At 41.3% G+C, this 24,935-nt stretch overlaps 2 protein-coding genes across 2 annotated transcripts; one reads left to right on the plus strand and one right to left on the minus strand.

Moving 5' to 3' along the window:
• Positions 1-345: 345 nt before the first annotated feature.
• LOC132471806 (CDC42 small effector protein 2-like) lies at positions 346-17,799 on the plus strand. The gene is made up of 5 exons (XM_060071096.1): positions 346-480; positions 1,642-1,902; positions 14,061-14,162; positions 14,242-14,320; positions 14,644-17,799. The coding sequence occupies exons 2-4, from the start codon at positions 1,849-1,851 to the stop codon at positions 14,314-14,316; spliced, it is 231 nt and encodes a 76-aa protein (XP_059927079.1). The 5' UTR covers positions 346-480; positions 1,642-1,848; the 3' UTR covers positions 14,317-14,320; positions 14,644-17,799.
• A 481-nt stretch (positions 17,800-18,280) lies between these two features.
• LOC132472358 (interferon regulatory factor 1-like) lies at positions 18,281-23,773 on the minus strand. The gene is made up of 7 exons (XM_060071950.1): positions 23,231-23,773; positions 22,109-22,208; positions 21,128-21,426; positions 20,760-20,925; positions 20,022-20,074; positions 19,424-19,514; positions 18,281-19,143 (listed from the first exon to the last, which is right to left on the minus strand). Exons 1-7 carry the CDS (start codon positions 23,444-23,446, stop codon positions 19,016-19,018), a joined length of 1,053 nt encoding a protein of 350 aa, XP_059927933.1. The 5' UTR covers positions 23,447-23,773; the 3' UTR covers positions 18,281-19,015.
• Positions 23,774-24,935: the final 1,162 nt, after the last annotated feature.

Raw genomic sequence — 24,935 nt, forward strand, 5'->3', positions numbered from 1 at the left:
CGTTCGAATAACGTGGGATTCAAGTTACAACCTTTCGGATGCTGTGAGTTCAAATAATGCTAGATACTGCTTTTGTTTTTCTAGCAATACATAAAAATAAATATAAAACAAAGAAAATAATGGCCATAATGGCCATAAATATGTCCCCTAGCGATGACATAAATCTCATTCAAACCACATTTGTGTTTTGCAATTATCTCGCTTTTAGAATATTTTTTTGCGAAACTTTGAATAATTCCAACTAATTGTTATTATTATATTTTGGAAGGTTGTTGCTATGTGGATAAATCTTTTTACATGTTTTCCCCTGTATAAAAATGTAAGTACAACCTGTTTTGAACGCCACATACTAACGCTATTTGACGCCATGACGTCAAGTAATCAGCGTGGGGAAAACTTCCGCATCTCTACTGGATTTGGTTCGTTAGCTTCTAGCTCGAGTCGTTTTACTTTTTCTCGGAAATTGACTGCGATATTCTGGTACGTTCTCCCTGTCTTTATACTGCAAGCCAAGCACCCAAAAGCAGCTCACAAAGAATCACATCCGTTAATGTATGAATGTGTTTTAATCACGCTGTAACCCCTAGTAATAATGCTGTAACTCGAAAAACCGTTTCGAAAACGAAATAGCTGCAAAGCTAATGCTAGGTTGGCCAATGCTAATCGTATCCATTTATGTCAGATAGGTTTGCGAGCTAGCTGGTATGCTAACATATTTTGATAAAATGGTAATGGTAATGTTTGTATGCTATTGTTTTCGAATTGTATTGCATTAAGAACTGAATTCATCTACAGTGGAGCTGAAGGGATTGTGGTCGATGAGTGATTTGTTGGTAAATAGCGGTTGTACAAAGATGTAAACACACCCGATTTGAACAATTCGTACTGTCTGTAACGTTACACACCAGCTGCAGCTCTACGAGATCTCTTATGCTTTTTTTTTTGCATGGGGCATGGTGTGTCAAGAAGATTGGGTTGAAACGTATTATGAAATCACTCACTTTAGCCAGGCTCAAGATAAATAACTTTGCATATAGTTGAAAAAAACAGTTTATGAATTCGCTTTTATCTGCATCTGCCAAAGGCAGTTTACACTTTCATTTTAAGTTAAATTGGTTGCACTCAAAACCTGTTCTCTTCTAATACCATGGTGTATGAATTTGCTTGACCATGTCTTCAGAGGTCTTATGACCTGATACTAATCACACTTTTGAGGTATGTTCGTCTGTTGCCTTGTAATGTCAATTCAGTAAGGGTGTGCCATTTTAATATTATCTCTTTGGTTCATCAAGGTCAAGAGAGTAAGGCAGACCATAGTTTGAAGAATGATAACTGAGACCAAATATGTAAGACAATGCCACAGAATGTATCATGGGATCAATGACCAAAACGCCAGTTAAGTCAGCAGTAAGAGCAGAGAGCTCTGAGGTTCCTTCCTCTAAAATATGTCTCGGTGCTATTACAAAAGGGAGGATTTCTGCCCACACACGGATCATATCACCACGCATCACCATGGTTTACAACATGTTAGTCCAAACCGCTACAATAAAATACAAACAAGCCATATCAGGTGGCTTTAGTAATGACTTGTTAATATGAATACACAACTGTTTTATTGTTTGGCTGTTTTGCTTGTCACAGGAGAGGGCTGCCTGAGGCCAGGAGGAGCTGCCCCTGTGTGTGCGTCAGCTGTTTGGGCCCCCAGAAAAACAACGGCTGTGGCTGTGTCTTCCGGTTCCCTGCCACAGTGGTTGGTTTGTGACGCTGTCAGGCAGGAAGTCAGGACGTCAGAAAGAGAGCGAGACAAGCCAGAGAGGAAGTTGCTGTGGCTATTCAGTGAGCCTCAGAATGACTGAGTTCTGGGTGTGTTTCAGCTGCTGCATTGCTGAGCAGCCTCAACCTGTGAGTACATTATATGCAGACACCAATGGCTCTTTAGAGGCCCTTTCTTGGCTCCAACAATGTATTCCTGGCATAAATTGTTTTTCAGGTATCTGCCCTCTTTGCATATCTTCCCTGTCTTTTTAAATTTGCATGCTAGAAAAGTAGGTTGGGTATGGTGCAGTTGTGTACATTTCAACTAAATTGAAGGACTATTAATCATGAGGATTTGTTTTATAATATAACCTACCGTTATGTCATCTCAGAGATGAAATAGATATTTAAGGCCAATAGACTAAGGAGAATTGAGACCCCTGAGTCATTTGAATATGTGCATCATTATAACCGCCCTGCACTGTTTGTATGATCTTTCGTACCTTTTATCAAAAGTTTAAACATGCTTCAAAGAAGGAATATAAAGCATTCAAAAGTTGTTAAAATGATTGTGTAAGTCTTACATATTTTTTTGTGACTGTCGGGAGCGTATAATAGCCACCCTCATGAAGCTTAAAAATATATATATATTTTTGCCTCCTGCACCATACATGTGGCGTGTTCACCACTTGCTTCATGTGCGTGCAGGACCTTTTTGTCAGACAAGCAGCACTGCTGAGATAAACGGGTTACCATGCTAGCGTTGATCACAAAACTTGACTGACAGTATTTTTGGGCCCGATTACTGATCACCAAAATCATGATCTGCCAATCGCAGAATGGCAGGGGAATGGGAATCTTCCATATTTATCTATGTATACTGGATGAGGGCAAGCACCAGTTTCTGTTCCAATAGAGTTATGCAAGTTCTCAGTAAACGACAATGAACATAAAACTGAATCCTTTGCCATTTTTACAGCGACCGCGTCAAATCCTGGCAGTGTAGTGCAATGTTGTAGACGGGAAAACTCCTGCTGCCACTGTCAAGTTCCGCTTTAATGTGCGCGCGACGCATGAAATGGGAAAAAAGGTTGCTCGAGTAATTTACGTCACGGAATCTGCGTTTTTCTGGTTCTCTGATCAAGCTATTTTTAGCCATTATCGGCCGATCATGATTAGAGTCATCGGAGCATCTCTACTACTAGGGTTGGGTATTTTTCCATTTGAACCGTTACTGGTACCTGGAATTCGGTACATTACTCTGCATAACAAAAAATAGTACAAACCTCTATTTCAACATTGTTTTCTATTCAGTACATATCACAGCACACAAAATAAAATCTCTCCCCCCCCCCCCCCCTCCCAAACCCATCCCTACAATTTCAGCATGTCCGTCTGTCACCGTAGTGTGTGGTCGCTGCCATGTGTGTCTTGGAGGAAGCACGTGATATCCTCTACAAACTGTAAGCTATTGACTAAACTAACTTTAGAGAAGTGATATGAGTGGAGGTGCTGATCTTCACTAATATCTATGGATTGCGGATTAAGTTTGTCATGGCATTCCAAGTTTAGGACTGTCCTTTACCTGTACGATTTTGGGCACTGAAATTGGTATTCAATTTATTCCTAGTAGGGTTGGGCGATATATCGATTATACTGAATTTATTGGTCATCATTGGTTGGACAATTGCTGCCGTTCCTTTCATTCGGGGGAAAAAGCATTTCTTAACCCATTATTTTTCGAAGGCGGGAGGGGCAAATGAAGACCAATGCATTAAAAATAATATATATATATATATATTGCACAACTTAAAGAGGGTTGCTAGTAGGGATGGGAATCGAGAATCGGTTCTTGTTCAGAACCGGTGCCGAGTCAACCGATTCCTTGGCATCATTAGCAAGCCTGCTTAACGATTCCGCTTATCGGTTCCGGTCGCAGCAAATGCGCCATGACGTCACACACACGCTGCTTTGTTTTGGTTCAGAACGCAGCAAACATGGTGCCGCCGAGGAAGAAGCGCATTGTGCGTTCACACCAAACGCGATGGGGCGAGAAGATCCCATACAAAGTGAATGTAGAGACGCGTATCGGGCGAATTTTTCGCGAGAGAAAACCGGCGACAAGTTTTTGTCGTGATGACAGCCAATCAGCGTTCAACAGCGTGACAACTGAGTGACGTATGTAACGTAACAGCCAATCAGCGTTCAACCGTCAAACTCAGTGCAGTGCAGTCCGGGGTGAACTGCAGCACGGAGGAGAAAGTGATAGTTGCAGTTTGCGACTCCCGGAGCTCTATATATAATATAATTTTATATATAATATCACGGCCAACAGCTCTGTGCGCCTCCGGATGGCCGTAGCGTTGGGAGCTCTCATAGGGATTGGGCTTCTCGGGGTTTGTTTACCGGCGTTGCTATGGTTTCCGGTCGTGTGTGTTCCAACGGTTTATTAGGTAGGCCCATCTAATAAATCTCTGTCTAATCAATACTTCATTTTGTTTATGTCAGTTGAATTTTGTTACAAGTTGAATGCAAATGAGCACTGTTCGCATTCCAAAAGGCACAAGCTCTTACTTGACTGTTTTCAGTCTGTGTTTTTAGTTATATGGCACATAATGATGGCACTGGGCTTAAAAAGCCAAACATATATATTTTTTGTCAAGACCAATTGATTTGAGAATGTACAATTTCCTAATTCTAGACGCACTTCTGATCAGATATTAAAGAGATTTAATACAAACCAACACATTTGTACTTATTTTCTCACCCAATGAGAATCGATAAGAGAATCGATAAGGAATCGGATCGATAAGCAGAATCGGAATCGTGAAATTCTTATCAATTCCCATCCCTAGTTGCTAGTCATAACTAATTGAAAATGTACTCAAAACTAATGACAATAGGTCACAGAAGTCTTCGGGGTGGCCGCATTTTATTAAAAAAAAGAAGCAAAAAAGAATGCAGGCATATCATCTAAAAACATTATGCAGAACTTATTTTCTTTCATGTTGTCGTCAACCTTTGTGTTTAATTCCCGATGGGCTTGAATGTAAGCATATCAGAAATGGGATACATTTTTTAGACGCAGATCAAAACCTTAAGAATCAAATTTTCTGACGTGTGTTTTAGGGTTGCAACTTACGATTCTTTTAATAATCGATGAATCGGATAAAAAAAAAAGAAACATGCATCTTTATTCAAAAACTTAACATTACTTCAAATTCACAGTGCAGACTGCAGTGTAAAAACACCAGGTTATTGCTCTAACGTCCCGGAACTATTAAAAGTAATATTAAATTATAAAAAAATCATAACTGGGATAACACAAAAAAAACATACAATGTTTGAGATATATATATATATATATATATATATATATATATATATATATATATATATATATATATACACACGAGGGATGTCCATGGTTAAAAATAAATTAAATCATCTTAATTTCTCTCAGCTGACAGGAGATTGTTTATTTTTAATGATATTGATACCATTTTCGAGACTCCTTGTAATAGAACTTGTATTATTGCTTTAATTGCTGATAAGATGATCATAGTTCAAGATAGGACGTTAAACAGGTCACAATCTTTACTATCTGTTTTATATTGCTGGGAAAACAGGTTTTCGTGTTGTTTTTTTGTGTGTTTTTAAACACATGAATCATATTACTGAGCCGATCTGAACACATCATATTTGACACTGTTTGCGACTTTTTTTTAAGCTAACTAGCTCTATATCCTGCCGATTTTAACATGGATTTAAAAACGGGATTACTATTTTTAACTGACGGGACTTTCTACACCGTCCGGTTGTGTGATGATTAGTACCGCTGATTTGAATGACTGTCGATGCACGCGGTGCCGACTCCGGTGCCGAGCTGACAGAGTTTTTCGTTGGACTAGACGGATACTGAGTTGAAGGAGTTTCTTTAACCCGAAGACAGTGAAGGTACAAGACTTTTATATAGGCCTACAATCCAGTGTTAAGATATGACAAATACAAGCTGTGGTCGCTCACACTAAAGCTCGCTGTGGGCGTGCATGAACCATGAACCATCCTGTCGTTTGCTGGCTATAAACAGTGCTGCGCCTACGAGTGACGTATTAATCGTGCGACTCAAGGTATCGATGACCAAATTCGTTGACAACGCTTTTAGTAATCGATTTTATCGATTAGTTGTTGCAGCCCTAGTGTGTTTTCTATCTACTATGCCAGTGGTTCGAAAACTTGTACTACTTCGTGTACCCCCTCCCAAGATATTTTGTCAGCCGAGATCCCTCCCAGTCGCATGGGCTTCATGCAACTGTTGGCTAATTTCTCCGCACAAAATAACCACAACACCAGGGAAGTTTAGAGCATGAAGAGGTTATCCCATTAGTAAATTCCTCCTGAAAATTACGACATTGACGTTTCTCGATGCGCTTTCTTTTTCACGGTTTCTCTTTTCTATTCTCAGATTTACATTTCAACCACTTATTTTTTTCAAATTTTCCTGAGAGAACCACAGTAATATACGACGGGGCCTGACAAGCGTCGTTATTTAAGCTCTGCTTCTCCCACTGCCTTTCTCCAAACAGCACTTACTAACTAGATATTAAAGGTTGTGTCATTGATGTTGGGTGACTCACTTGTGTTGGTATTTGAAGCGAACAAACATATATCTTTTTTTAAACAAACAGAGCCAAGTCGCCCCTCCCTTCCCTGTTTCGTGCATCCAGAAAAAACTCGTGAACACAGTGCAAAAACCCACAGCACCCACCCCTTGTTGGTGATTGGTTGGAATACTATTTATTTTGGTTTTGAGGGGTTGTTAGTACCATTTGTTTTTGTGTACGATCTCGGAGCATAAGCTGCATACAGGGATGCGTTTTTTTGACGGCCTGCTGATGGGGTGGGCAGTATCTTGAGGAAAGATCTGATGAATGGGATAATTTATGTTTCGGCCTAGCATCCCTGATACAACTTTTAAGGCTATCAGCTAGAGTGTACTGTGGCGATTTTAGTTAATCAAGAGATAACTACCAATCAGTTGGTCGTAGGGTTGATCAAATTTCTATGTCTTCCAAGATTTTCTTAGGTTGACTACAGCACTAGAAATAAGACTATCATTTAGAGGAAACGGGAGCAAAGTCTCGTAAAATGTTTTTTGAATGTTCCACTTGGCTTAGAATACATGTATTTTCGTGATGTAAAATTCCCTGTTAGTATCAATGTCACGACCAGGCGGCGAAATTTGTGTGGACGTTTAGAGCTCTGTCTGGACAGCGGTTGACTGCATTTTCCGATAGAGGGTAATGCTTCATGAGGTCTTTTTACACTGCGCCAAGCAGTTCGATGCTTGGGCGATGTTACAATTTTACTGTCTTGCCTGTGTTAAACCGTGGGGGTATGTTCCCCCTTCGTCAAGGAGCCGGCTTTCTTGGTTCATTGGAGTATTTTCTTTTTCATTATTCAATTCACACGCATGCAAGAATGAGTAGAATACATCTGAGTGTAAGCTACAAACGCGATAACAATTTACAAGTGCAGAAACGCCAACATATTCCTTATTTTGCTGACCACTTGTTTGTATCCAAGAAAAGCCTCGTAATCAAAGTTCCTCTGGTACTTTCTTGTAGCTCGCACCATCTTTCACCGTCTTCATTAAATGCAACTGCATCACATGTTGCAACTACGCTTGGATTGGATTTCACCGTTTTCTCCAGTTAAAACTACTCATGTTGATGTCGCTGAGTTGTCTCTGTTGTCTTGACGACCAGTTGACCTGCTGTCTCAGCTGTTTCCTTCTTTAAAACTCCCGGCTGTGGGTCTCACATTTTACATAAACACCTCTACCCAAGTCCTGCCCCTGGTACCGTGATGCCGTAATTGCATTTCCATGAAAATGGAACCCCTAATATGTTTAGGGTTAGAGGGATGACATTGGGGTGCAAAATCAAGACGGTATATTACCTTGGTCTTGCAACTCGCGGTCCATGCCGGGAAAAAGTTTAAGACAGGCATATTTGGCAGTGTTAAAATGCTTATCGATACTTATAGTACAACACCACGGTATGTGTGGCGCTTGATCTGGCAGCCATTGAGTTGGATGATCACAGCCGACCGTGGCCTCTGTGGTTCACGCACAATTTTACTTACTGTTTTTTAACCTATTGTCTCAAACATCATGCACCAAGCTGTACTCTTGATTGCTGGATTTTTTTTTCAGGGTTTCTTGTTGAATGCAATTGTTGCTGAACTCTTTTTGTTTAGGGTGATTGTTGAGCTTAAGCTTGATAGAACTAGGCTACAGTATGTAGACGGCAGGCCTAAATCAGGCCATGATTTACTTTTCATTTAACAGCGGTTAAAAGCCTGTCTGCAATTGCGTGGTTTTAATCATAAGTGTTGTTTCCCCAGTTTTGCGGTTTAAATAGAAACTACCTATAATGTAAACAATGATGTTTTAATGCAGATATATGTTTCATATGTTGTCCTTCATATGAAACATTATTGGATAATTCTTATAATTGACATTTCTCTGGGCCAATCGGAATCTCAGCACGCTTCAGAATCTTGAAGCACGACACAGCGCCAACTGAGCTCGTCGGATGAGACGCCTGGATACCGCGCGAGTCTGATGGAAACTCCTAACATCAATTTGAAGTAGGGGTGTAGGCCTACGGTATAAACGGTGTAGAAAGTACACCAGTGTGAATTTACGCTACGGTATGGATTTTGACTTACCGTGTGACCGGTAGACAGTTGTGTGTGTGTGTGTGTGTGTAACGCGTAACAAAGTAAGTTACCTGTTAATACAGTAACCTAACTACTTTTTCATGTAAAAAATAAGTTACGCGCAACCACTGAAAATATCGTAACGAAAAATAGTTCCTTTTTCAATTCAGCGCCATGTTACTTTTCCCAGGGACAGATTTGACAGCGATACTGCCTTCTCAGGCAGTATGCTTTTGCGCAAGCACGCAGGCGCGCAGCAAGCGCTGATGTGTGCTTGTGCAATACTCCCTTCACGAGCTCATTCCAATCCACACCGTACGAGACAGACGCTGGTAGAGTGAAGCTGTCTCTGCATATCAGACATTGCTTCCGCAGGCATTTTGAAAGCCAGTCCTTACGACAAAATGCCAGCGGTGGAACGAGATAACAAACACTGTCACTGTTTAGCTGTGTAAGGACATGGTTCCCTTTAAAAGGAAGAAAGGGCTTTAAAGAGATGGTCAAAACACCCGATCCCAGGTACGCGTGTCCTGCCCGCACACACTTCAGCCAAAGTGAGATGCCAAAACTATACGGCAAGGTCCGCAAGCAAGTGGAGAAACAAATCCATTAGGGCCCGACCGATTTATCGGCCTGCCGATTTAATCGGCCGATTATAGCCTTTTTGAAAATAATCGGCATCGGCCAAAAAGACGCAGATTACAACCGATTTTTTTTTATTTTATTTTTTTATTTTTTTATTTTATATAAATGTTATTGCGATTAGTATCCTGCAGATTGCGCTCCTACTCGCCTTGCTAACTAACAACTTTAGCTGGAGTAAAAAAGAGGAGATTGAATTTTACCGTACAACATGAAAGCACGCTCGCTCAGGCAGCTGCGCGCTCACCTCACCAATGTACACAAGGCGCGTTGTTTGAGCATGTTGTGCCTGTTTTTCTTTAGGTCCCAGGCCATGTTAATTTGTTATACTGTAGACTAACGGTGAGACCATACTGCTCAGCACGCACGTGTTAGTCACTGCTCACGAGCGCAGCACATTGGGAGTTAGTTATTTATTTTACATTTTACATTACACTAATTTTTGACTGTAAATGTATTCTAAAACACTCAAAGATTCTGCATTCAATTCACATATTCGTCAAAAGTGTTTAAAGTATATTTAAGGTATCAAAAACTACGTTTCATGTTTTTTTTTTTTTTTTTTTTTAATCGGCCGATTAAATCGTAATCGTAATTTTTCTCTGAAAATAATCGGCATCGGCACTCAAAAATCAATATCGGTCGGGCCCTAAAATCCATACTATTAAACATTAGTGTTTTTCAGAGATGGAAGTTACTTGAAAATTAACATACCGTGATATAATACCGTTACCGTCTATCCCTCAAATCATAACGTGTTATACATTTTAGTCCAGGTTCGAGGTATTTGTTTGCTTGATTCAACTAACGTTAGCTACCGCTTTTTTGACGTGATATAATTTACAATAATATTGTATTTTTAGGACCGAGTCAACGCCGAGTACTGCAGGAACGTAGACCTTGCATAAACTTAGTAAATTCTAACAACATGGGGCTATTTAGATAAATAATCTGGCAAGGGTGTCCTAGGCTAATACACAAACTGCACATTTCTGTATAATAAAGGGCTACATTTTGCATCCAAGTCTTATTTGAAATCTTCCCATTGTATTGTGTGCTAGAACCTCCATAATGAATATTCACACTTAACACTTTGGCCGTGTTCTCTAAATATTGTAGAACACTCCGGGTGCTCCGGCAGGAGTCCTGGAGCTCTATATCTAAATAATATCATATTATACATAGATATCTAGATCATATAATATATTTTATCACGGCTGAAAGCTGTGTGCACCTCCAGACGATATTATGAATTTCAGACGACTGTGTCGGGATCTCCGACGTCTCTGGTTCTTCCACATCAATCTGAAGTAGACAGAACCACGACATGGAGGAGAAAAGGATTGTTGCCCGCGATTGTCTCCCGCTGGAGCCTCGCTGCCGAGGGACCACCGCCTCAATTACAATTAGGGCATTCAGCAGACGCTTTTATCCAAAGCGACTTACATCGGTTAATACACACATTGACACACCGACGGCAGAGTCAACCATGCAAGGCGACAGCACGCTCGTCAGGAGCAGTTAGGGTTAGTGTCTTGCTCAGGGACAGATCAACACTCGGCTAGGAGGAGCTGGGGTTCGAACTAGCAAACTTTCAGTTACAAGACAACTGCTCTACCTTCTCAGCTAAACCTCGGCAGCGGGCAGCGCTTCGGCACCACCGCGTCCTGCAGCGGGCAGCGCCGAGGCGGTGACCCCACGGCAGTGGGAAGCGGGGCTTAAGCGGGAGACAATCGCTGGTAACAATCCCTTTCTCCTCAATGTCGCGGTTCATGTACTTCAGGGAGTCAAAGCCAAAGTTCCTTTCCCCCAATTCCTTCTCAACCATGGCTGAGATAACCCCCACTACGAGTCTCGTTGTGGAAATGCGAGAGACGAGAGTCCGACGTGTTATGCGCCATAACGCCTACAGCAGAATGGTTATCCAAATAACAAAGAAGAGTACAACACTTGCGTTACAGTCCTGGAGCTCTATATCTAAATAACATTATATAGATATTAGGGATGGGCACGAGTAGTAAATTTCAAACTCGAGTGATCGAAGGAATTCCTCGAGGATCAATCGAGTACTCGTTTAATCGAATCTATTTTTAGAATGCATCTGCAGCAGGAATAGGCCTAATGATGAACGGCAATATTACCAACCAAACATGTAATGCTTATTCTCCATCAAAACAGTCAGTTATCAGAGTATTCATTATTTATTTTTGCAAAAAAAACACATTTTCCTTACAAAAATAAATATGCGTCTCACAATTTAAATCACGTCGAACCAAGGCCTGTAACGGTTTAAAAAAAACAAAAACGAAAAAAGTAGCCTATCCATTGCAAATAATTTAAAGCTGCAAATAAAACGGCAGCAAATGGACTATGGAAATACTCAGCGTTGTGATCTTCTCTACACGGCCGGGATTACAGCTGCGTCTTGCTGCGGTGAAAGTAGCCGACACACTTGGTTGCTGCGGGTCTGCTTTCCCGAACTCACCGTTGTTTCAGGAGCATATGTTGCCACATAGTACTTGTAGTACTCTGGTAGCTTGATTTCGCTTGGCATATTTTACATTCCACCTTATGATCTCCTATTTCTTTAAAGTATTTCAATAATCGCTGCGCTTTGCTTTAACCGCCATCTCTTAACTTTCTGAATTCTGGCGTGCCTGCACCCGGCACGTGCCACACAGAAATTTTATACATTTCATTTGCTTTGTGCCCCCAGCATGCGTTAGTGGCGCAGCACAGAAAATGTATACATTTGCTTCAGAACACTTTGTTTGTGTGTATACGCAAACTCGAGTTTGCCCGTCCACCAACCGAGTACATTTGTAACGAGGAGTACTCGAATAATCGATTCATCCCTAATAGATATCTATATCATATAATACATATTATCACGGCCCAAAGCTGTGTGCGCCTCCAGATGATATTATGAATCACAAACGACTGTCGATTTCTGATTCTTCCACTTCCACATCAATCCTAAGTAGACTGAACCGCGCACTGCCGGCTGCCCGCTGTCGGCTGCCTGGCAGCGGGGCTCAACGATGGCTGAGATAACCCCAACTACAGTCTCGTTTTGGAAATACCATTTGAGTTATGCGCCAATACACCAACATCAGAAAGGTTATCCAAATAACAAAGAAGTGTGCAATACTTGCATTACAGTGTGTATAATCACACACACATGTGGAGTAGGGCTGGGATAAACGATTATTTTTTAAACGATTAATCTAGCGATTATTTTTTCGATGCATCGATTCATCTAACGATTCATTTTTTCAGTCCGATTCGATTTCGATTCGATTCTCGATTATCTCCCCATTAATTGACTAATAGCAATTTATACATGTTGATTTACATATCTGAATTCCTTAACATTTCAATACATGTTTATTGCCTTTAAATTCCAAAATAAAAGTGCAAAGTAATGCATTCTTAGAATTCTACGGTGCTCAGTCATCTGCAGCTGCTACCGGGTGACGCCTCTTCAGGTGCTGGTGAATTGCCGTGGTGCTAGAATGGAAAGTCATCTCCATTTTGCAAAGAAGACATATCACGGAATCGTTTCATTTCACATTAAAGAATTCCCATACTTTAGAGGAACGAGTGCGTGGCGCCTAGCACTTATGAAAGTCTGAGGAGCCACTCGCGTTGCAACTACGCTCCGGCGCCGCCCATCTTTTATTTATTTTTTTTTTTTTTTTAAATCGACGCGCATTTTTCGCGTCGACGTAATTTATGCGTCGACGTCGTCGATTACGTCGACGCGTCGTCCCAGCCCTAATGTGGAGCTCATTGTCTCATTGGCGGGCCAAATTCTCTGGGCTGGCAAGGCAGGGAAAGGCGAGGTGGCATCTCCCCTTATGACGACATCAGGGGAAAATTTAAAAACGGCGCGTCTGAGCTTCGTTTTTGTCAGACAATATTTCCGCGGGCCGGTGTTGCACCGTACTCTGTTACCCATCATAAAGTGTGACACCAGGGCTCGCTGTTGTATACTTTCAGCGTAGCTTAAAGCGTAGACTGAGTTCACTACTAATAAACATTGTATCGCCATCGCTCAGTCGGGATGGGATCATTCGTTTTGTTTCACCGGGCGTAGCCCATTTACTGGCTGAAGCAAAGCGGTTGATTTGCCTCTGTGATGGTGTCATGGGTCTTACTTTCTTGCTGTAGTCAAGACCAGGTCTAGTCGAGTCCGTCTCCTAAGAGGTTAGAGTCCAAGTCGAGACAGTCTAAATGTGAGACGGTCAAAAGAAATAATCCTATTCGAGACCAATTAGTTAGCTGTTTATACTTTTTGTGTGATGCTAGAGACACAGTATATCTTCTATTATAAGATGATTATTTAGGACTATTATTTGTAATGTGCAGTGCAGGATCAAATTAGGTCATTGTTTAATTCAAGTATAGCCTTTTGACTTAAAAGTCACATAAAGCTGAAGCGAATGGAAAAACGATGAGCTGCATGGATCATGCATGTTTTGGCATACGATTGGTTACCATGCACCAATTTCAATGCCCGTCCTATTTCTAATGAATTAAACCAATGCCATTTTTCTGAACAAGCTCGCTTAATCAATTATTGGGTTTTAAACGAAGAATTACTTTTCAAGGCGGCAATAAAAAAATAAAAAAATTTAAGTTATTTATACTCCTTCGCGACCCGGTACCATATGAATCGCGACCCGGTACCCTATGAACCGCGAACCAGGACCCTATGAACCGCGACCCGGTGCCAGGTCTCACCCTCCGGGGTTGGCACCACTGCCCTGTATGACCTAATGCTCAATCATATCTGATATCTGAAAATATTTAGTTTGACTGCATCATAATCATCATGTCATGAGTTATAAGAGTTTGATCTGTTGTCTGATCTTGTTGTTTATATGACCGTATAATATTTTTCGAATGCTTTCTCTATGAATGTTCGATTCTAGAAGCGGCGGCGGCGGATAGATCGCTCGATGATCGGGGAGCCGACCAATTTCGTCCACACAACCCACGTGGGCTCTGGGGACATGGGCCTGGGGCTGTCCTCGGTGAGCAACACCAAACCCGACACGCACTGCCTGGAGAGCTGTCCTCCCTTGAGACTGATGATGAGTGTTGTTTTGGCAGGTGGACCTGGTGCAGGCCCAGATGAAGTCTAAAGGAGGATACTCTCACGGCGCTTCAGAGGGATCCCAGTTATAACTTGGTAATGTGTGTGTGTGTGAGCATTCTGACGATGGTGAGTTTAGATTAACATTTATTTATTACTAGTTTCTTACAGAAGCCTCTTTGTATTCTTTTATAGTGTGTATGTGATTGTGTGACTAGTGAATCTGCTAATAATGCTACTTCCTAAAACTTATAACGTAGATGTATATGATTACATGTAATAAATGTCAATAAAAACTGATGTTAGAATAAAAAGTTGGCATTAAACAGAAGCTTTTATCCAGAGCGACTTACAATAAGTACATTTGTCAGAAGAAACTGAAGATAATTTATTCTTTATTTTTTCTTTTCGTTGTACAGAGCACCCAAGCAGCCTGTGGATCCTACTTTCATTGGTTGAGGAAGTGTTTTCCAAAGCAGTTGTGTCTGTTACGGACAGCAGGACCAAAAGATGAATCCACTGCTTTTCCATAATGTTGTACATATCGTTTCTGATGTTCAGTTTCCTTCATTTATTTTTTGTTTAAAATGAAAGCACTGTTATCCATCACCGGCCATTTGGTTGCACTGTAAAGATTTTTGGATAAGAGATTTTTAGGCCAACTTCAGCTCTGTCGTTGAATGCTTGTGGGGTATGCATGAGGACATATATTTAGATCTTATTTTGCTGTTTTTAGCCCATGTTGGATGACTGTATTTATTATGAATTGTAAACGAACCTCACGGTGGCTGGGCCACTCTACAGCATTCTGTTGAGTGTGGTTCATTCTCAGAGGTTGCTCAGACAGACAGGTAGAGGTTCAACGCTATTGGCTTAGCTGCTCTCCGAGGAGCTCTGTGCTAAATGCTGTTTTGTATTAAACTTGAAGTTGAGTAGAGCACACTGGAGCACATCTTAAACACTCAATGTTGCTTAGGAATTTCCCATTGATTTCATCTGTGTTTTTATATTAATTTTGATCTAACCAGAAATTATTTTAATAAACAACAAACTATAATCTTCTGGACGGTTTATTTCTATTTAATTTTTATTTTTATTATGACCCAATCTTTCCACGGTCTATGTTATGCAGCACTTCTTTCAAAGGACATATTTGAGACTTTCAATGCCAAGCCCATTCGCCTCAAAGCATCTTGTTTCAGCAGTGGAGGAAGGCTTGTAGGTTTGGTGCTACACTGCCCTGCGCTTTAGCCTGGATCCCTTGGTTCACTGTGCTTCTTTCATCTGAACGAGCCGGGACCCATTGTCCACGCTGATACTGGTAGTTTGTGGGAGTTGGAAGGGACACTGTTTTATTCACGACGGAAAACACTTAAACTTGCTTGCATGATGGATTTAACCTTAAATATACTCCTGCGTGATATAAATGCAAGGTTGAATAATACTTGTAGAATTCCAAAAAAAGAGCAAAAGCGACACAACTGGCAATTCTTTAACAGACCTGAATTTTAACAATATGCAAACTGCTATTTCCATATGATGTTATTACTGAATGTGTATGTCATGTTAAGCTCCGTGTGCATGAACTGCAAACTTTACTCAACTTCAGGGTTCACAAGCAAGCCGTTGACAGTTAACATTTGGATCTCTGCATCTGTAACACCCGGCTGTTGGTGCAAAGCAGGCGTCCGTGAATGTAGTCTCTTATGTGGCCTTCACTGGTCTGAGTTCTCACCTGGAACTTTACAACAAAGTAAAGAACATTGACTTTGTCAATGGAAATAACAGGTGAACACAGATGCACCTGCAACTACAAACTACAAATGCACACAGATTTTACTAATCACAAATATACACACACATCCTTTTCCTGTCCCATCTACTCATATCTGTAATGTATGGAACTGTGCAGAGAATGAAATGACTATTTGTTAATTGAATCGAGAGGGTTTCTGGCTACTGTATTTGATCTGAATTTATGCTATCATATTCATCCACCAGCCATTTAACATCTATTCCAAACTTTTATTTTTCTATTCCTATTCAGAACAATAAATGAAGTATGTCCAAGTGTAAAATAAAATCTATTATGGTTGAAAGATGGTTTATAATAGGATCCCCCTTTTCTCCAGCCTTGGTGCCCTCTCCACTTAAAAAACCCTTCACTTAATCCTCCTAAAAGATCCTTTTCATCAGTTAAGGTTTCTTGCCTTGCATGAACCAGCCTCCATGAGTCCGGTACTGCTATGTAAATTGTTCATTGCTGTAAACCAAATTCCCTAGTTTAGATTTAATGTAATTGAACACACCCAGATGCCCCAGCTGTCTAGTGTGATTAAGAAGCTCCAGATATTGGAACTCATTGTGTGTGAAGGGGGTCGAGGAAGCCATTAAGTGGCAGCATAACCGATATTGAGCCTAATGTTAAACATGCTTTTGAAACTGAAGCAATTCCCATGCATCTATTCTAGTAACCACCCCCCCCCCCCTCGCTTCCCTCTTCAGGGACGTGTGCAAAGCAGTACAAAAGTGAAACAGGGTCATTTCTCTATGAATGAACTTGAATGTGTGATGCTGCTTTATTTTTTATTAATTTTTGATATTGCCTGTCAACATTTATATTATCTGATCATTCATAAAAAATGAAGTGTACATTTTACTTTTTTTAATTTATATCATATTTCAAGTCTTTGTAATATATAAATGTATGTCTTCTCTTAAATTCCTTGAAATTGATGTTTAAAACCACTTTTTTGTTTTGCTTTTTACATATTTGCTATGAAGTATCCGATGTTGAACACATTTATTTATGATTTATTTTCCCTGTGTTACTTGTCCACTCCCCCCCCCCCCCCCCCCCCCACCACCCAATAGGACCTGAATCCCTGTAATAAATTGATGTTGATGTTTAACTGTTGTCCCAGTTATGCTGTAGTTCCACACTCCTGGGCTGGCCTTCAGTCCTCTGGGCTCCAGAGAACGCAGAGGAAAGGTATATTAGACACCTAGTATTAATAAGTGTATTAAAACCATGCCCATTGAAGGGAAGGGATGGAGATCAGTCTTCCGGATTTCGTTCATCCTTACATTGGTAGCCGATATTTTAGATACAAACATTAGGCGATGACTTACGGGTCAGAACGCCCCAACATTTTACACACAACCCTTTTAATAGTCCCTCTAATCATTCTCAAAATCCTCAACATCTAAGGATGGGTTGTTTGGACGTGACTTCACCAGGTCTGTCTGTAGTAGCTCCCCCCCCACCCCAGATACTGGGGGACTGAACTGTTTAATCTGTGTGAAGATACTACTGTGATACCGCAATCATTTATTTTTGTTGTAAATTGTCTCATATCGTCCTATTTTATGGTTGCACGCCATCTCCTTCATATAAAGATCCCAATCCTATGCACTGGAATATGTTAATTGATTCTAGTACCTCTTGCCCATCTCTGTGCCAATTGTTATTTTGTGAACAGTGAATGTTTTGTTCTATATAGACTGTGTCTTGTCTTGAAAGCTAGATGTTCTGTAGCTCACCTTGCTCTGTGTATTAAAATCAGATGACTCTTGTTTGAACTCGCGTGTGACCGCTGTGTTCCAAAGGACACCTGATTGGTTGATGTTCTTGGTCTAGTTGTTATGCTTATTTCGTTTTTTTATTTTAGAAACACATACCTACCTTTATAGATGCCTCTCTGTAACAAAGGACGCTCACTTTCCTGACACATAACTCAGTATTGGTGTTGGCGCATGACAACGTTCTTTGTTGCCATTAGTTGTATTAGCAAATTGGGTTTGAGAAATACGCTTTATAAAAAAAAAATAGGGCTTCCCGGTGGCTCAACGGGTAGAGTGCGTACCATTAAGGCCTAGTCCTGATCGCAGTGATCCGGGTTCGATTCCTGCCCTGATTTGAGCTGAAATCTCAAGAGTGGTTAAAAGGCCCCATGCAGTCATGCCATCAAATAAACCTTTATTCATGTTTGGAAAAGGTTTCATTTGGGGCCAATAAGAAATAACTTTCATCAACTTATAAAGTACTAAATGCTGTTCTCGAAAAAGTCCTTTATCTTGCTCTTATTCAGGAACATCTTTCTTTCGCAACGCACAATGTACAGTTAGCTCAGAGTTTATTTCCGGTAGTACAGTACGGTAGTAGCACTCAATGACAATTAAACGCCTTTACATTTGTATTAAGAAACTTCCTCTTTTTACCCTTACAAGGATCAGACAGTCATGACCCCCCCATACATAAGGGCTAGTTATGGCAAGTGGTTGACTCAGCAATAGCCTGCACCAGCAGCTCATGCACGGGCATGTCTCTCTGTGTGGGAGCCAGTGAACCAGATTGCTTCAGCTAACAACAAAGCTTGGAACAGGACCTCTGTAGCTCAACCATACGCCCTGGGGTCGGGTTCTCCTCACACTCTGTTTCTCTCTCGCTCTACCTCTCTTTGGCTCTCTCTCTAGTTCTCTTTCTCTCTCCTTGTTTGGTTGTTCAACTCACACTGACAACCAAATAAGAAAGCAGAAACCTCCCATCCAAAGTGGTTTACAGTGATGGTTAATGAAGGAGCAGTTGGGGTTAAGAAGTTGATACAGAGACAGGTATTAGGGTAGGTTCAAGAGTTATAAAGAGTAAAAGTTAAATAAATAAGCAAATTTAAAATCAAAATGTTCTCATACAGAGGCAAGCGCATTTCCCTCACTAATATTGTTTCTTAAATCATATCTATAGCACATTTATCCAGTAGGTCAGGGTTAAACAGTGGATAGAGACACTTCTTATTGTGGTGTGGACCAATCAGTGCCCACTGCCTTGTCACAGTGTTGTTGTCCAATAGAGTTGCTGGATTCAGTCCAGCATGGATAGATATCTGAGTAGTGGGTTTGGAGAAAGTCCTCACTGTCACCTGAGGCACACACACAAAACACAAAACCTCACACACACACACACACACACACACACACACACACACACACACACACACACACACACACACACACACACACACACACACACACACACACACACACACACACAAGTAGGGGGGAGATGGACAGCAAGGTAGTATTAGATGATGGTGCAAAGATTTAATTAATGGTTTGACAACCACAATTGTACACATACAAACACACACACACACACACACACACACACACACACACACACACACACACACAGTGTCGTACAGTGCCAGTGGTTTCTCTGTGTGTAAGCTCTCCACCCGTTCTGCTCTCCTGTTTGGTCCCAGAGTTCAGTGCTGTTGAAATGGTCCATCAGCTGGTGAAACACAGAGAGCATCCAGTAAGGTCAGCCACTAGCTAGCAGCAGTTCATAGGAAGATAATCCATTATGGTCATCATTTCATTTACAGAGCAGGGATCCTTAACCTGCAGGCTGCTATAATATAGGCCTACACAGGTAGCTCCTTAGACCACATCCAACCGTACAAGAACTAGCCCATCCCTTGCCAATTAATTAATTCACATTTAGATTTCTAATCCTATTCATTCCTTTTAAATCATGTATATTACTGCAGTTAAAATAGATTTCCGTACATAATGACAATCATATTTGGTCTTGAATTAATCAAATATAAACTTTAATTATATTCCTTTCCAATTATATTTCTAAATGGTATAATTTTCCTTATATTATAGTTATATTGAATTTGTATTATTATACTTATTCTTAAACTCATATTGAACCTCAGAAGAAAAGCGAGGTACCTCTTTAAAGCTTGTACTTATGTAGCACCCTACAAACGCAGGCCGTTCAGACTATTACCTTAACCACTGCTTCAGTCTGCTCCTGCTGGTCGCTCCTCCCCCCCCACAGCTCTGCACAGACCAAAAAGTATTACACTAATGCAAATAATGGTGCGATCATAACTTAAACCAACAACAACTCCAATACCAACCACGCACGTATGCGTGTGTGTGTGTGTGTGTGTGTGTGTGTGTGTGTGTGTGTGTGTGTGTGTGTGTGTGTGTGTGTGTGTGTGTGTGTGTGTGTGTGTGTGTGTCTGCAGGTCTCTGTGTGTACTACCACTACTTAAGCAACTAATAGGAAAAAACAGCTAACCATGCTTCTCACAAAATGTGTGTAGTAGTACCATACACTGTCATGGTCTTGTGTGTAGTAGTACCATACACTGTCATGGTCTTGTGTGTAGTAGTACCATACACTGTCATGGTCTTGTGTGTAGTAGTACCATACACTGTCATGGTCTTGTGTGAGGTAGTACCATACACTGTCATGGTCTTGTGTGAGGTAGTACCATATACGGTCATGGTCTTGTGTGTAGTAGTACCATACACTGTCATGGTCTTGTGTGTAGTAGTACCATACACTGTCATGGTCTTGTGTGAGGTAGTACCATATACGGTCATGGTCTTGTGTGTAGTAGTACCATACACTGTCATGGTCTTGTGTGAGGTAGTACCATACACTGTCATGGTCTTGTGTGAGGTAGTACCATACACGGTCATGGTCTTGTGGGTCATTTCATTTGTCTGTCCTCACCCAGGGCAGAGGTGTTCCTCTCGGCTGGGTTTGGATTGGTGGAGGACGACGGGGAGGCGGGCGTAGGTTGTGTCTCATTGGTGCTTCTGGCTGCCACAAATGTACGTCCTGTTCTATATCCAACAGGCAACTGGGTCCCTGGGGACGAAGAGAGATCATTCCCTCGCTAGTTTCCTAAACATATGTTTGGTAGGTTGGTTGGTAGATTCAATAGCCATCTGTCTGCTATAAGTGAGTGAAATACGACGTTTCTACTTGATCGACCTGCTTATGTATGTGACAATTCAGACACCTGTTGACACCTAGAAAAAAGTGTAGGCTGGGTTCGATCCCCAGTGGTTATCCTCCTCACACACCATCTGTATTTACATTGACATGATGCAGCAGATGCCTTCATCCATGGAGACGGACAGGTTGACCATGAATCCGTAATGATAAATCTGTTGCATAAACCTGTCTGTCCGACCTGTGTTGTGCATACGAGTGCGAGGCGGAGTGGTCTGCGGCGTCGTGGGCGGCAGCATGCGGTACACCCTTGATGCGAGGTGTCCTCTTTTGCGGCTGCGGTCCTGCAGCTCGCATACGTCCGTCAGGGAGTTGAGCGCACAGCGGAAGTTAGCCTTCCACGTCTTGGGGTCAGGTTTGTCCCTGCCCAGCCGGTAGCGCCCTAACACATGCACACAAACCCACGTGCGTACTCACACACACACACACACGCGCACACACACACACACGAGCATACGCACACGTACACATGCGCATGCATGCACTCACACACACACACAAACACAAGTACGTCAATACACTGTGACCCTGGGTAGGATTCAGCTTGTTACTTTAGTCGTATCTTGTCATGGGAAATGCTTGGCACAGGGGTTCTGCATCCACCTTTTTATCAGATTGATACCAAAGTACAACTACTGTACCAAAAAGCAGCAAGATATATAACTCACATATATATTTGTAATGCTTTCTTTTGGGGCTTTCTTCCAAGACCTTTCACCACTAGCTGTGTTGCAATTAAATCTACTTTGTGTTCCTAAGTTTCTGTCATCAGTCAAATTGTGAGAGACATTAATGCTGGGGTAACCTTAGAGCCAAGATGCTCTTCGGGTCCCAAGCTTCTCTGTGCCACTGCCTTCGCTTAAAGACGGTCAGGTTTCACAGAAACCCCCACCTCCTAGGGTCTTCAGTGTAGCCATTAACACACACGAGTGTGTGTGTGTGTGTGTGTGTGTGTGTGTGTGTGTGTGTGTGTGTGTGTGTGTGTGTGTGTGTGTGTGTGTGTGTGTGTGTGCGTTTGGGCGTCCAACTTGTACCTATGTGTGTGTGTGTGTGTGCGTGTGTACCAGTGTGCATGGCCCAGCTCCTGAACAGCGTGGCGTCCTGGTCGATACTCCAGCCATGACGAGCAGCGTGTCTCCAGGGGATCTGGAAGATCTGGGCTGACTAAAACACACACAATCACAGTAAAGTATGTGTGTTTGAGTTTGCTGTAAATAATGCATTCAATTTAGTCATTGCATTTTTCCCGAAGATACTCAGAAACCTGGCTTGTCTGCCCCATCAACAAACTGGAAGCCAATTGCAGACACTTTGACTCTTAGCCGGGCAATGGTTGGCTGGGAGCCAATAACCTGCTTGACTCCCAGAGCTTCCCAGAGGAAAATTACATTATTATTATTTTTTAAATTGTATTATTATTATTTATTTATTTTCACCGCTACAATGTGGCAGCATAATCATTACTAACGATTTCTTTTTGCACTTGATTCTGTTATGGGCATTTCCTCCCAGTGCAAATAAATGAGTTATTGAAATCAGTGTTCTGAAATGCGATCAATTAAAGTTTTTAAACCTATGTTGTGAGTAATAGAAAGAAAATATTAAAAATATTGTTGCAAGTGGCCTGTATGCATGGCCTTCACATGTTTTTTGCAACGATGTGCATGTCTTCAAGATATTGATGTGGATGTTCTCATATAATGTCTGTTTTTTACATTTCTCACAATGCAAATATGTTTGTGAATGAGTTCCTGAAAGCAGTGTTTTAAGATTGGATATATGTAATTATAATTTGTAAGCCCATGTTGCAAATATAACAACAAAAAAACGTTTAAAATGTTGATGCATGATTGTGGACTATGTTGAAATAATACAATTCCAGTTCTTCTGGAAATGTTTTTGATCGCTGTGTCATAATTCAGCTTAATATGTAATATATTGTTGCTCAGGGCACACTCATTAATGAGAAAAAGTCAAACTGGCACTGCCTGTTGAAAAGGTGGCCGACCCCTAGTGACTAGGATCTATTTAGACTGCCAGTCGAGAGGTTCTGGGTTCGATCCCCAATGTCTACAATCTATCTGTAGGCATGCTGCAGCAAGATGCCCTAACATGTACTGCTCCTTAAGGGCATGCATCGGAATTCAATGTAAGTCACTTTGGATAAACAGAAGCTGGGGCAGTACCTGGTCCAGCCATGTGACTCCTGGGTATTTCCCAGACTCAATCTGCTCCTCAAGCCACGGCCTCAGGCGAAGCCGACCTGACCTGTGCATCCTGCACACACACACACACACCCACACACACACACACATACATCGATGATACAACCAAAAATGAAATATTGGTATCGCTCTTATCCCATTTATTATTGATAATAGAATAGTATAATACAAACACATAAAGTCTATAGAAATTACCTGGCACGTAGAAAGAATAACCGGCTTCTGCCAGAATCCGGCTTTGTCCTCTCTTTTCCTTCAAAGCTTCTCACTCTTACCTCTACAGAAGCCTCCGTTGAAGCAGAACAGACGCTGAATCTCAGCCGAGGTGGGCCACAGGCAAGCTCCTTCACACGAATCCTGGTGTAGGTGAAGAACCGTACCGGTTCAGCTGGTGCCGGACCACTAGCCTCTCGTCTGCAGCTTTACAGGTGTAGAACTGCTACACCTGAAATGAGGGGAGTGTCAAGAGGTGCTTTTGGCAAGGTACGGAATACCTTGCATCTCACTGTGTGAACACTAGTGTGCGATAGAGTCGTCCACTCCCAATCCGCATTGCACTTAATCGGAAATATATTTTTTCAATACCTATCATATCTTTATATGTACAACAACAATAAAACTGTGCAATTATGAATGCGATAATAAATGTTTGAAAAACTTTCTCTATGTAGTTTTTACATTTTACAATGCTGCTGTACATGAAATGGCCCTGGGTTTATCTATATTTTTCACATGTTGCTATATCACAGGTGCTGGTGTCAGTTCACTTCCTTTGTTCCCTTGTTGATTTGTTATTGTCTTACCCCCCTTTCCCTATCCCTTTTTGTTAAGCAACCTTTGGTATCTTGAAAGGCACTATAAAATTCCAAGTTATTAGGGGTCTGAGCAGCGAAGCTGCTTGGTCCACTATTGTTTCTGTACCGTTTTACCCCAAAATTCTTTGAAAGTCATACTGCAGCCTAGCCTGGGTAAACCCGTGCTGCCTTGCGTGCGATTTCATTTCGCGGTGGCAGCCAATTGTAAACCACGCCTCAAATACGAGAAAATGAATGTGTGGTTCCCAGTAGTCGGGGAGCCAAAGTCTAAAAAATGGGTTGAACCTGACATGGTCTGCCATACTTTTTATTTACGTTTTTTCTGTTAACTTTGACCCTAAGAAACAATAATTGGAGGGTCTGCTCTGCCGGAAATATCGCGAAAAAGATATGTGGCTATTTTAGTGTATGCACCCTATATTTTTTATCAGAATAATGGGAAAAATGTTTTTTTCCCTCAACTCCTCAGTGGATTGGGTAGGCTGTCAAAAAATGCATTCCAGATACACAGAACACATGTGCTGACAACAACCACTGAAAAAATAACTCTTGAAACACATTTCTACATGATTTTGCATCAATTGAATGCAAAATATTTTTTTTCCAATATTTTCATCTTTATATTTATTCATCTTCATTGGCAATCAATTGTTCCCCAAAGTTATGACATTAGTCAATATGCCTTTCTCTTCACCAAACAGTATACTCATTCCACAGAAAAAAACTATAAAAATCCAACCAAAATCAATGGATCTGTGAGGATTTCACTACTAGTTGGTGATCAACAGGCTCCGAACCTCAATAGAATTTTTGGCTACTCTCGAAATTCCGAAAGACATATTGGATATTTA

This window comes from Gadus macrocephalus, chromosome 14 (genome assembly GCF_031168955.1).
Source record: "Gadus macrocephalus chromosome 14, ASM3116895v1".
Lineage (NCBI taxonomy): Eukaryota > Metazoa > Chordata > Actinopteri > Gadiformes > Gadidae > Gadus > Gadus macrocephalus.

Bases quoted from the DNA above. Each gene is read 5' to 3' on its own strand.
- LOC132472358 (XM_060071950.1), bottom strand. From the start codon at position 23,446: ATGTGTTTGTATTATACTATTCTATTATCAATAATAAATGGGATAAGA. The intron at 21,427-22,108 runs GTACACACGCAC...TGCATGTGTTAG, and splicing joins GAGCTGGGCCATGCACACTG to GGCGCTACCGGCTGGGCAGG. The intron at 19,515-20,021 runs GTAATAGTCTGA...GTGTTTCACCAG, and splicing joins AGACTGAAGCAGTGGTTAAG to CTGATGGACCATTTCAACAG.
- LOC132471806 (XM_060071096.1), top strand. From the start codon at position 1,849: ATGACTGAGTTCTGGGTGTGTTTCAGCTGCTGCATTGCTGAGCAGCCT. The intron at 1,903-14,060 runs GTGAGTACATTA...GTTCGATTCTAG, and splicing joins TTGCTGAGCAGCCTCAACCT to AAGCGGCGGCGGCGGATAGA. The intron at 14,163-14,241 runs GTGAGCAACACC...TTGTTTTGGCAG, and splicing joins TGGGCCTGGGGCTGTCCTCG to GTGGACCTGGTGCAGGCCCA.